The 13,105-nt window shown below is 48.3% G+C and overlaps 1 protein-coding gene across 3 annotated transcripts in view; it reads right to left on the bottom strand.

Moving 5' to 3' along the window:
- Positions 1-13,105, bottom strand: part of ACTN1 (actinin alpha 1) — a 93,973-nt gene that overhangs the window by 42,523 nt on the left and 38,345 nt on the right. For all 3 annotated transcript variants that reach the window (XM_011383809.2, XM_011383818.2, XM_011383800.2), the window contains exon 2: positions 2,043-2,157. In XM_011383809.2, the coding sequence (XP_011382111.1) occupies positions 2,043-2,157 (115 nt within the window). The remainder of the gene's footprint in view (positions 1-2,042; positions 2,158-13,105) is intronic.

The following is a 13,105-nucleotide window of genomic DNA, read 5'->3' as shown; positions in this document are numbered from 1 at the left end:
GTTTCTGATTTAGGAGGTCTGGGGTGGGGTCTCCGATTCTGCTGTGTGTGGTCCAGGGACCGCACTTCGAGGATCTCTGCAGGCAGCATCCCCTTCCTTCTCCTGTCATCCTACCCATCTCCAGAGATGCTCAAGGAGAAAAAGTCAACGTCTCAGTGACTTGATCTCCGTGAGCCCCGGGAAAGAGAAGAGCCCACTTCAGAGACGTGCACAGGTTCCCCTTGGGCACAAGCTGGCCATTCAGTGGGAATGCACTCATGGCGATGTGGAAAAGCCCAGCTCGGGCATTCCGTCCCTCTAGTATTTATTGAGTATCACCTACATGCCAAGGGCAGTTCCGAGCACTTGGGACACAGAGAAGGGGCCATCCCTGCTTCAAGGACCTCAGCGTTGAGGGCCAAAATGATGAAACTAGGTGGCAAAGACACGAGAGAGGAATTAATGGGGTGTTATTGGGGCCCAGAGGAGGGCAACCGCTCGAGTTGCAGTGGGGAGTTCGGGAGATGGGGAAGCCAAAGTCTGAGCTGAGTTTCGAAGAATGAAAAAGAACAATGCCAGGTTTATTTGCTTAAACTAGAAAAATGTTTAAGAAATGTTGGGGGAGGCAGAAGGGAAAGACACTCTGAAAGGCGGCTGGAGGAAAACAGCATGGCAGTTCCTAAAAAACTTCAACATGGCATTACCACATAACCCAGCAATTCTACTTCTAAATATGCACCCAAAAGAACCGAGAGCAGGAACTCACATCGGTATGTGTGCAGCCATGTTCACAGCAGCATCACCTACAAATGCCAAGAGGTGGAGGCACCCCACGTGCTAATCCACGACGAATGAAGAAACAAAATGTGGTGTGTGTATACAATGGAACGTTACTCGGCTAAAAAAATTAAAAAGGAAGGAAATTCTAACACATGCTACAACGTGCAAGAAACTGGACAACATTATGATAAATGAAGTAAGTCAGTCACAAATGGATAAATACTGTATGATTCCACTTACATGAGGTGCCTAGAGTAGGCACATTCGAGACAGAAAGAATGGTGGTGTCGGGCTGGGAAGAGGGAGGGATGGAGAGTTAGTGTTTAATGAGTACGGAGCTTCGTGTGGAATGATGAAAAAGTTCTGGAGATGGATGGTGGTGATAGCTGAATAACAATGTGAATGTACTTAACGCCACAGAGCTGTACACTTAAAAATGGTCAAAATGGTAAACTTGACATCATGTACATTTATGTTATATATATTTTACAAACCCACCCCCAATATAAACACAGATTTCACAGGAAAGGGAAACAGACCAAAGTACTGGGGTAAAAAAAAGCAGTCAAAGCTTGTGTAAAAGCACAGAGCACAAAAAGTGTGTCATCTGGGAGGGCTGCATGTCTCTAGGGTGGCAGAGGGTCCTAGGTTCAAGGCCGTTTTAGGAACAGCTAGTTGAAAATAAAGCAGGTGGCAGCTCATGAAGGATCCTGTAAGCTATGCTAAGGAACGTAGGCTGCAGGCTCAAAGCCCTGGGGAGGGCCGAAAGGTTTCGACCAGGGAACCACGCAACCATATTTGGTGGTTGCACGAACCCTCTGGCTGTGGTGTGGATGACGGACTGCAGTGGGAATGGAGGAGCTGGGAGGTGCTCAAGGGCTTCTGTGGCATTAATTGAGTGACAGTCGACACAGGCCCACACTAACACCATGGTAGCCAGTGTAAAAGAAGGGTAATAGAAGGAGACAGAATATACAGAACTTGAAACTCCATCTTTTTGCAAATGAGGATCCTGGAGCAGAAAGGCAAGAACTTGTCCAAGGACACGTGGTTGGCCAGTGGCAGAGCCAGGACGAAACTCAGTCTCTTCGTTTGAATCCACACATGTCATCCCCAGCTTCTTTCAAGAGACCCAAAGCTAGCCATGAGCAATGAGACAGCAGCGCCAGAGGTGCCAGGGCAGCCGTCTCAAAGCAGCAGAACCCGGCGGACAGCAGCTTATCCTGGGCCAGGGTGGTCCTGGCCACCTGGCCAGTGGTCCCAAGGCCAGTGGTCCCTCTCACCTGAGATGACCTCCAGCAGCAGCATGAGCTTCAGGCCGTCCCGGAAGTCCTCCTCGATGTTCTCGATCTGCGTCCCCGCCTTGCGGAGGTGGGAGTTGCACCATGCCGTGAATGTCTAGGCAAAGAAAAGAAGAGCGAGTGGTCAGACTCCCCACAAGTCATGGTCTCTGAGGCCCTCACACACGGCCTCCATGGGTCCGGGGACTTGCCTGCCCCACGCCATCTTTCAGCTTGTTCTGTATAAGGCATAGGTGGCACCGGAGGGACAGACGAAGCAGCACCCTCCTTTAACATCTACCCTCTCAACCATCTACCGAAAACATCACCCCACACACATTTAGAAGTGCCAGAAATTCATCTCTTAGGTCACAAGGTTTAATTCCAATCTTCACAGTGTTAAGGCAGAGTACCCCAGAGGGAACATATTAAACCTCATTAACACCTTAAAGGTAAATTTGTTTATTAAATCTTTGTCCACTCTGCAGCTAGCTGAGGGAAAGGAACAATCAGTTTTGTTAGAGACACAGCTCAGAGGCATGGTGTTGGGATAAGGAATGAGAAAGGTAAGTACTCAGTGCGTATGTCTGCGTGTTTGGGGCAGGGAGTAAAGGCACCTTAGGCTGCAAAAGTATGTGGAAGAATTCCAGAAAGGGAATGTAAGCAGACTAAATGAAAGACCATCACTGTTGCAATATTCTAGTCTGTGGGAGGAGAGCAGCAAAAATGAAGCTGTTTTATCAAGCAGATGATCAGGGAGGCAGGCCACCAAACAAGCTGCCCTGCGCCAACAGCACCCCCTGGTGGCTCGCACGAGGAACAGGATGACTCAATAAACACAAGTGTGCACTTAAATTTCGCATGCCTATCTACAACTTGGGCAGGTGTCTCTCCCCAGCTGACATATTCTACTGGAAACAGACAGAAGCGCTCTCCTGCTTCAGATCCAACCTGTTCCTTGGCAACTCCATACTTCTCTGCACCAAACAGCACTCAGCTACGGGAGGTGGGGGGTGGGGGGGTGGTACTTCAAGAGCCATTGTTCAATCCCCCACAGCAGGACCAGTCGGCTCACCTCTCTTCCCACTTGCCCTTGAGGTTGCAATGGTGAGCAGTGCATTATTCATCATAACAGTAGCAGCCACACTAGAAATACCCTTCCTTCTTGGAAAGGTCACCAGACTCATGATTCCCACCACCACTTCCCCTTGCCCTGGAGAACTCCAAAGTAAAGTGGCAATGAATGAGAAGAAGAACACTACACCAATGATTACTGGAGGAAATAAATGGCCGCATAGGTTTATACGCAAGAACTGAAAAGCCTGTGAGCAGATGTCAGTCCACGCAGATGTCACTCCAAGGTGTCATAATAACTACCCCATCTTTAAATCATGCCTCACTAGGAACTTACCAATAAAGGATACTTCTCTGCCCCTACAAACACATCTCCACTCTGTAGGCCAGACACATTCCCATGTGTGCTATCCCAAAGCTTTGGGAAGACTGACAGAGCTTGGGGATAAGCAGGGGACAGACGCCGATTCCTCAGCTTGGAATGTCCTCTATATCACACCTGGCTAACTCACACTCATCTTTCAAGATTGTGCTAAGATATATCACCCCTTCCAGGAAGCTTTCCTGACAGCCACCCTCCAAGTCTGGGTTGGGGGCACAGAGCCCACAGCATCCTGCACCCACTCCAACATTGTCGATATCCACTGCATGGTCCTTGCCTGGCCACTTGTCAGCTCCAGACTGGGATGGACTCAATGCTCTCCCTTGAGTCCCAGGGCAGGAACACAGCAGTGAATGAAACAGAAAAAAACCCTGCCCGGTGCAGCAAACATTCTAGTGGATATAAAAATCAGGCAACTGGTTAAGGAGCAAGTTAGGAACCCATGCAAAGTGGGAGGTCCTGTAAGGTCCAACTGCATGTGTGGGTGATGCTGAATGGTGTTTAAGTGCAGGGGGGGTGATGGGCCGCACAGAGCTCTCAGGGACCCTCCGGAAGCAGAAGACAGCTCAGAGGAAAGGGAATGCGTCAGGACAAGAAAGAGTATCTATCTGCTGGGTGCCCTGCCTCTAGCGCTAGCATCACAAACCTGGCAAGAGATGAGAGCGTACACACTTGGCTTTTAATTTTCATTTTATTGTAACTTTTGCTGTTATAAAAAATAATAAAGAGTTTCTAAATCTTTAAAATAACTACAATTTATTTTGTGGTTCCACGATCTCTCCCAGCTATCGTCTGTCCATATACACACTTCTGCCGGGTGTCATCACACTGTACATTCATGGGGTGTGGGACTTTCTTCATTTATGACCATCTTGTATTGCCACAGCACCTTGCTCTCTCTCATCTCCATTCCAGGCCCACACTCAGCCTCTCCCTGGGGACTCAGGAGGACGAGGATAAAGGCTAGTCTCAAGTCCGGGCTGGCCAGGGTTCTGCTGGGAATCGCCTGTACCCCCATGGCTGGGGGGCTGGGGAACCTCACTGTTTACCACCCAGTTGTGGAGGGGGGTTGGGGTGCCAGGAAGGCGGAAGAGGCCGCTTTTGTAAAGAGATACTGCTCTGCAAGAGGAAAAGTACCGTTGAAAGCAGCCTGCCCCATTTCCTGGGGAAGCCGGACTCGGAGCCCGGGAGACAGAGCCACACCCGTGTTTGCTCAGGTCTCCCAAACAAAGCCTTATTGTGAAGTCTCGGGGACTGTGCTTTGTTAAAACCTGCAAGGCCCAAGCCCGGCTCCCACAGGTGCTGGCCTCGAAGGAGCCTCTGAGCACCTCCCAAGCAGGAAGGTTCCCCCGCACAAGCAGCACCTGTCTCGAAGCTCAGACCTGAGGAGGAAATGGAGGTGACTCAGTGATTAGGCAGAGGCACTTCCCCATGCACTGGGTCTGGGTTCAATGTTCACATCCACTGTTTACCAGCTAACGTGGCCTTCGGATGGCCCTCCCTAAGCCTCGGTTCCCTAAACAGTAAATGGGGATAGTGACAGCACTTTGTAAAAACCAAGAGGATTAACTAGAAATATTTATGAAGTGCCTGCCACTTAGAAAGTGCTCGGTAAATGGTAAGAGGAGAAGAACGAGCTCCCCTGAACCCTTCTCATGGATGATGGCCTCAGAGCGCTCGCCCCTCTGTGCTCCCAGCCCACCAAACCTGTCCTGGGCTCTGCCACTGCACGTGCTCACAGCGTTTTCAAGACGACACCCGGTTATGTCTGAGAAAATCTTTTTTTGTTTTTAATTAGTGCCGATATGTTATGGGAAAGGGCTAAAATGGGGGGGGGGGGGGGCAGGAAGCCTGGGATTTTGACAGTGGCCTTGTGGACCCCAAGCAGAGGAGGCTAATGAACACAAAGAGGGGAGACGGTAGTGTCAGCAACACGGGCGTCCACGCACACGCAGAGCCTCTCCTTGGGTGCAGGGCGGGCCTTGGCCTTGACGCTTAAGCTTACACATTATGATGGAGAAGGGCACCTGACCCTTACCAGTGCCCATGGGTCCGGCAAGGAGCAAAAGCCAACAGCCACGTAGAGATTCAGGGCTCCATGTCCTCCAGCCTGGAAGCTCCAATATGGTGGGCAACACTACCCCAGCAGGCCTATGGTCCAGCCTCATACAAATAAAGGGCAAGTCCCAACCGGGCCCTGCCCTGTGTGGCCTTCCCCATGCTTTAAGAGCCCAATCACTACGTCCTTGCTTTGGCTCAGCCTCACTAAGGAGACAGGAGCTGATAGGCACTCAGTGGACCCTGCTCTGTTATAGAAATGATGCTGAGAGGTCTCAGGAAAAATGCTAGGGCACCATGTTAGAAATGCTCACAGAGCTGCAGTAAGGGCTAATTCTCTTCTCATGGTATCTGCTTCCGGCCCCTCCGCACAGCCTCTGAGAGCCCTAGACAGAGAGGGAGGAGCTGGCAGAGAACCTAGACCCCTGCTCAACTTCTCACTGACCTTGAAGCGTCTACCCATGCCTAATGGCATAAAGGTGATTTGAGGAGACAAAGACTGTAACTATCCAGCACTGTAGTTCAAGGTTGCCATCGGGCTTGGTCAGCCTCCATGAGAGGGGAGGGGACAGGCACGGGCAGGAGACAGAGACACTTGACCTTAGCTGAGGTCCATGGAGTTGATGAAGAGAGAGGAGCATCTTTGTCCACCTTCTCTATGGGTCTCACAGTCTTGCTTTCCCACAGAATTCTCTCATATGTTTCCATTATATCTTTAATAAGTATCATGTCCATATATTTCTTTTAAAATGGGTTGAGATGGTAAATGGCTTGAAAACATGCTCTCCCTACTCTCCAGATCAGATGCACTAGAATGTGATTTTAGCCACATAGGCCTCTTTGAGCCTCAGTTTTCACATCTGAAAAATGGAAACAACAGCATCTACTGAGCAGAACTACGATGAAGATTAAATAATATAGTCTATTTTACAACCAAAAATTGAAAACATATATTAACATATTAATATTTAATTAATTATATTAATAATATAATGTGTTTGAAATATAGTAAGTGGGCAAGATAGTCACTAGCATCATCATTAATGTCTAAATTTTAGATTCTAAAAGGATATCTGATAGTCACACTCCACTGGGATCAGAGGTATCAAGGATCATCCATCCCATGAGTCTGGGACTGACTTTTGAGGTCAAATACATTCAGAGTCTTGATCTTGGTGGGAGGAAGGTGTGGTAAAACACAAGATGCAGAAGCACAGAAAGGTCACAGGATCACTCCACAGAGCAAGCACCCAAGAGATTGGAAGGATTCAATTGCTCTAAAGTTGACAACACAAACCACAGGCCCATCAACATCTAGCCAGGTGGTAACCCTGGGCAAGTGACTCAACATGGCTCTGCCTCAAGGCACTCGTCTGTAAAATGGGGTAATAATAGCATGGGGCTGGTTGGAGGAGTAAATGAGACAATCCACTTAAAACACTGAAAAGAAGGCCTGGAACAGAATGACTACTCAATAATTACCTATTATTACTGCTACCACAATAATTATAACTACTGCAAGTTTGTGCTGTTCAACACATGTCATCAAAGAACGACAGAGCTGGAAGAGATGCTAAGCATCACCCAAGTCAAACCCTCACTTTACAACTGAGGACACATGGACCACAGCGGGTGAATGGCTTTCCCAAGGCCACGTAGCTAGGCGCATTCACAACCTGGCCACCTGACTCCCAGTCTCATACACTTTCTGCTCCACCAGGACAATGTGAGTTTCAGGTGCAGGTACAGGTGGGGTGCTAGGAGGAAACAGCAAAACTAAAGCCAAGATTGTAAATGCGGCCAGAAGGGTAGGCTGAATCTTGTGCAGTATTACTGAAAATGGGTCACCGTGAAAACAACGAGATGGAAAATGTGTGACTCTGGCCAGCACTGGCACAGAGAGTCAGAGTTGATGTGGGATGGGCAGCCTCTCTGGAGGCAGTGTGGTAGAGACAGGGGAGGGCAGCAGAGCCCAAGGGCAATCAAGTGGTTGTCCAGAGGTTGGAGAACATTCTAGATGGTGAGCAGATCAGAAATATGTCTTTGGGGGAACTCTGAGAACTGGGCTCATTAATCTAGAGGAGAGATGGAGGACTCAGGAGCTTACCTCAAATATTTGAAGACCTTCCCATGGACAAGCGAATAAACTTGCTGGGCACATTCCCGGGCAGAGCAAAGCAGGCAGCACACACCAATGGTGAGGAATGTGTGGATTCTAGAGCAAAGCCAACCTGGAGCCAGGCCCAGCTCTGACCCTAACGGACCTTGGGCAAGACTTCACTTCTCCAACCCTCAATCTCCACATCTATAAAATGGGTATAATAATAGAACCTACCTCAAAGGTGGTGAAGATCAACGCAACAACACACAACAGATGCTAATAAGCACAATCACCCACACGTGAGGCTCAACAAGTTGTTGCTACTCTTAGGATGAAGAACAGGAAGCTGCAAGACGAGACTTCAACGTAATAAAGAACAGACTAAAAGCTGGATGTAATGTGTTACCTGCCAAAGGCATGTGCTCGATGAGGGTGCTGGGAAAGGATTCAAGCCCCGCCCCCAGGGGGGGCTGAGCTAAATAAGGCCCCTTATAATTCTGATAATTCGAGGGCCCAAGGCAGCCCTTGAAAAGTTGGTTTAGAGATGTGTTTGAAGGGTTCATTCAGAACAAAAGTCACACACTTAAATATCTGAGCAGGGTTTCTCATCCTCAGTACTATTGATATTTTGAGTTGGTTACTTGTTTGTTGGGGGAGGGGGTGTCCTATGCATCAAAGGATATTTAGCAGCATCCCTGGACCCAACCCGCTAGGTGCCGTAACATCCCCCCATCTCAAGCTGCGACAACCAAAAATCACTCCCAGTTAAGAACCTAGTCTAGAGGAAATAAACACATCTGCCATAAATAATAGTGATACCAGTAACAACAACAATAGCAGCTAACATCTGTTGAGCACTTACTAGGCGTTAGACCCTCGTCTGAGTGCCTTACCCACTTTGACTCATTTAATCTCCACAACACTACGAGGCAGGTGCTATCATTGTCCCCATTTTACAGAGGAGGAAACTAAGGCACAACAAGGTCTAATAAATGAGCAAAAGGAGCAAGTGTAAGAAAGAAAGTGGGACTGGCCAGTGCTACGTGGATTTTTTTTTGAAACAGTGGCCATCTCGGGCTGTCCTGTTGTTCTTCCACTCAGGGGGAAATGGCTGCAAGTATACAAGCTGATAAATGGCACCTAGAGCACAGCCTCGGTCTCAGAGCAGGGTGACGAGGGGACGGGTAGTCTCTCCTTGTCTCCTTATGAGAACGTGGGCCCTCGGTTGCCAGACCACCAATGAAGAAGAGGCCAGAAATCTGGGCTTCTATGTGAATCCCCTAGTTTTTAAATGCTGATACAATTTAAAAATAAGATACCCCACAAGCCCCAAAAATATGTCGGCAGGCTAAATCTGAATTGAGACTCATAGGGTCTATGGTTCCACGATGGGAAATGGTAAATCTTTCTAAGTCTTCCAACAAAACAAAACAAAACAAAACAAAACCATAGTGTGTGTGAAAATAAGCACTCCACAGACAGCCGTGCCCAGCACAGATAACACTCCTAACAGAGCTATCTGAGAACAGGTAGCAAAAGCTGCAGGGACTTTCTGTGAAGGGTAGCGGAGTCTCCCCTCATTTGGGCTTGGTCAAGGACCTGTCACCAGGAACAATGAGATGTGACACATACTCGTGCACGCACACTGCCATGCTTTGTGAATTAAGACAGAAGCACCAATTTTCACTTGCTACATTTGCAAAAAGAAGTTTCTGTTAATTCCCATAGTAAGCTGCACACAGCGACGAAGCCCACAACATGTCACAGCAGGCAGGCTAGTGTGGTACAACTCCTGTGGAAAGCAACTCACTTAAGGGAACCAAAATGGGCATAAACTCTCAGCCCAAAGTTGGGACTCTATCTTGGGTAAATAATGCTAAATAAAGAAAAGGCTATGAGCATGAAAACATTCTTGCCAGCATACTTGAGAGGAAAAAAAATCAGAAATAGTCCTGTACTATATTAATAAAGTATTAGTTAAGTAAATATAGTTCATCCACTTAATGAAACATTCCAGGGACAAAATGTTGGGTTCGGAAACTGTATATTACTATGGAAAAAGGTTTATATGTTATTAAATAAAAAGTAGGACACAAAATTGTATATACTGTGGGTTTAAAACTATGTGAGGGATCACACAAATGAGAAAACAGCCGAAACGAAGCTCATCCAAACGCAGACAGTGCTCGTGCTCCTGGCACGGCGATGTCCATGACCTTTTTCTGCTTTCCCTGCCCAGGCAGCTGCAAAGGCAATCTACTCCCAGCCCTCGTCCCTGTGAACGCTCTCCTTTTTGATGTTGACTTGACCTGGTGCACAATCCCAAGCTGTGTGCTTGCAGCTGACCTTACCTGAGAAGCCGCCACTGACAAAGGCGCTTTCTCTACTGTGCTGTATTAACAGCAGAGTAAACAAGATAACCTACCCATAGCCAAATGAGACTGGGGCGGTGGTGGCGGGGCTCACGTGCTGATCACACCCCTCCCCGGCACACATTCTCCTGTTCCCCTGGGACCAACGCCAGCCATGGTTCACTCCAGAAGAGTTACTGTGCAGAGGACAGGGGTCAGGGAACCTGGATCCTGCCCTGGCTCAGCCAGGCATGCACATAACCTCGTTAAGTCACCTTAACCCCTTCCAGCCATGTAACTCCAAACCAGTTCCTTGCAGGCTGGAATCCAGCAACTTTCTCCATCATAGTGCACCTAATTAAAAAGACACCACTAAATAGAGCACCCAGGGATTTCGTTCCTGTGTAGGGTTGATTCTGATTGGTGGGCTCTGCTCCTCATCAAAGAGGCCTATAAATTCCACAGGGACAATTTCATCTTAATGGACTCAAAGTATGACTAGTGTTTCAGCCCCAGGACTGCTAGGTGCCCCCTGACCACCAGACACCTGGTGTTAGATTACTGAATGGTCCCTAAAAGCGTTATGCCACAATAATCCTGGGAGGGCATACAAGGACCTGGAACCCTGGCTGCCTCCTGGGAGGGGAGCTAGGATGCTCCTGACAGGAGGGAGGAACACAAGCTTTTCACAGAATACCCTTTTGTTTCTTTTCAATTTTATACCATGTGCAGTCATTATCTATTGTTGTTTGTTTTTTTTTTTTTTTAAGCTATGCTAATGTAAGAAAAGTTTGTCCAGAAGTATGTACATTTCTCTGTTACGTCAGACCTCTGGGACAGGATAGAGGGACTTCCCATTTCTCTGGGAATTTTTTGGGGGGAGAGGAGTCAGTGCTCGTGTATTATCAGAGGGGAAAAAAAATAGATGTTTCCAAAATAAAAAACAAGAAAATGATAAAAAGGGAAGAAAGTATCTCATCTATTTAAAAGAGTTAGTAAGAGAATTAAATAAAATACTACATAGAGAAAGGGTTCTGAAAAACAAAGTGTCCTATCAGTGTAAAATATTATAAAGAAAGTCAGAATTAGGGACCCGGATATGAGAATAAGCCAGCGACTATGCACACATGTCCACCCAACAGTTACACAGCAAACTGCTACTTGTGGAGGAAAAAGTGACCCCGGAAAAAAACAAAAATAAGTTTCTAAGTCTCTTGAAGGCTGTACAAGACTTCTCATAAAAGCTGGCTTCTCACTGCATGGTCTTCCTCTCCCTGAAGTAGACCAACCGGGACCCTGGTCTAGGCTCATCAAGTCAAAAATCAGCTCCCCCCAAACCCCCCGGCCCCTCCAGGTGAGCACCCTGCCTAGGCTGCCAGTCAGAGCCTAACCCTCTTCTGCCACTGTTGGCAGGTGTGTGAGTGTCAGGCCAGGGCCCCCTGAGAGGGCTGGGCCAGAACATGTGCGTATGGCTGAGTTCTCTGCAGCGTCTACTGGTGAGGAGGTCTCTCAGTGGAGCTGCCAGGGGTGCAGCCAGGGAACATTCTTTCTCCCTCCAACCACCCTGCAGTCTCTCTGACCTCCACACACAGCCAATGTGGCCAGGGTGTGGGCAATGGTGGTTTGTCTATGCAAAGATCAGCCAGAAGTGATCTCAGATGCCCAGTGTTCTGGTATCGTTAACAGGAGTATCTGGTTAACTTATCGGAGGCTGAATGCCAGCCTTTCAAAGCAAGCTGTCAGCTGGTTCACTCACAGATGAAAAGCAGAGTCCTCAAGACATCTCCACCCAGATCTATTTACTTTCCACCCACCTGGGAGCGGTTGCTGAAAAAACTGAGAACCATCAGGCAGTTTCCTCTGCTCAGAAAAAGCACCTCTCTAACAGCTTGCCCCACCCCAAGCCATGTGAATGCTGGGGTCCTGGAAACTCAAAGTGCAGGTAGCTGGGGGCACCCGAAGTAGCTGGACTTTGCAACCAGTCAGAGCTGGGGCTCCAGTCCCAGCCTCCACGTCTCATTAGCTCTCTCTTTGGACAGAATTCTTAATCTCAGCCTCAGGATGCCCATCTGGGAAATGGAGATAACACCACCCATGACAGCAAAGCATTCAAGATGACCAAACTAGATCTTATGTACTTAGTCTGGTGCTATGCCTACAACAGATATTTAAAAACATTAATCCAGCCAGCTTTTTTCACTGCCTGGCTATGTGACCTTATTAACCTGTCTAGGCTTCAGTTGCTTCATCTGACAAGTGGGGATACATAATATCATTACTTTGCACCATGGTTGTCATGACAAGGGCACTGATGGATGCAAAACAGCCAGCAAGTTGCACCGGACAGAGTGGGAGCCTAATAAATGCCTGCTGTCGGACTGCCCTCACTTCCCATTCCCTTTCTAGCAAATCAAAGTTCATCATTCACAGAACTCTACGAGTCAAAAAGAAAGAGGTCTTGCCATTTTTTTCCTACTGATGATGAAACCCTAAGACCATCCTCCCAGCTGGGGTGCTGGAAGAAAAGCCGGGGCCTGTGCATTTCCTGATTTATGTCCACTTGCAGCCCATTTCAGGAGACTCAGCTCCAGATGCCCAGAGGGTGGCTAAGGAGGAGGGGACCCAATGGCTCAATCTGGGAGACGGTCTGACCTAATGAACATGCCAGGCTGGAGAGGGCTCCCAGCCTTCCATGAGGCCTAGCTGGGTACTCCCTTCCTGCCAGTCTTCCTTGAAAGGCAGGCCACTGCTTGGGCAACTCAGAGCCCTTTTGCCAGTGCAGGTGGAACCTGCGGGCTCTTGAGAGAATTCAGAGTAGTTTTAAAAGTCAGGTAGTGTGATCCAGTGAAGAAACATGGACTGGCCAATGAGAGTCTGCTACCCCCACCTATCTGCCACCATCCACGGCCTGGCCTCTCCCAGGGACCAAAGAGCCTTCAGCAAAAGTCCAGCCATCACAGGCTCTGTCACCTATGGCCTTTGTGATCCCAGACTCATATGAGCCTCGGCCTCCACATCAGTAAGACAAAGCCAAAAATGAGCATCTTTCTGTGAGGTTGCTGAGCGAGAGGGTTGTGTGAACCAACTCGAAGGGCTTAGC

This window comes from Pteropus vampyrus, unplaced genomic scaffold, assembly GCF_000151845.1.
Source record: "Pteropus vampyrus isolate Shadow unplaced genomic scaffold, Pvam_2.0 Scaffold15, whole genome shotgun sequence".
Taxonomy (NCBI): Eukaryota; Metazoa; Chordata; class Mammalia; order Chiroptera; family Pteropodidae; genus Pteropus; species Pteropus vampyrus.
The sequence above is the reverse complement of the archived record's forward strand: the minus strand, read 5'-3'. Positions and strand labels throughout refer to the sequence as shown.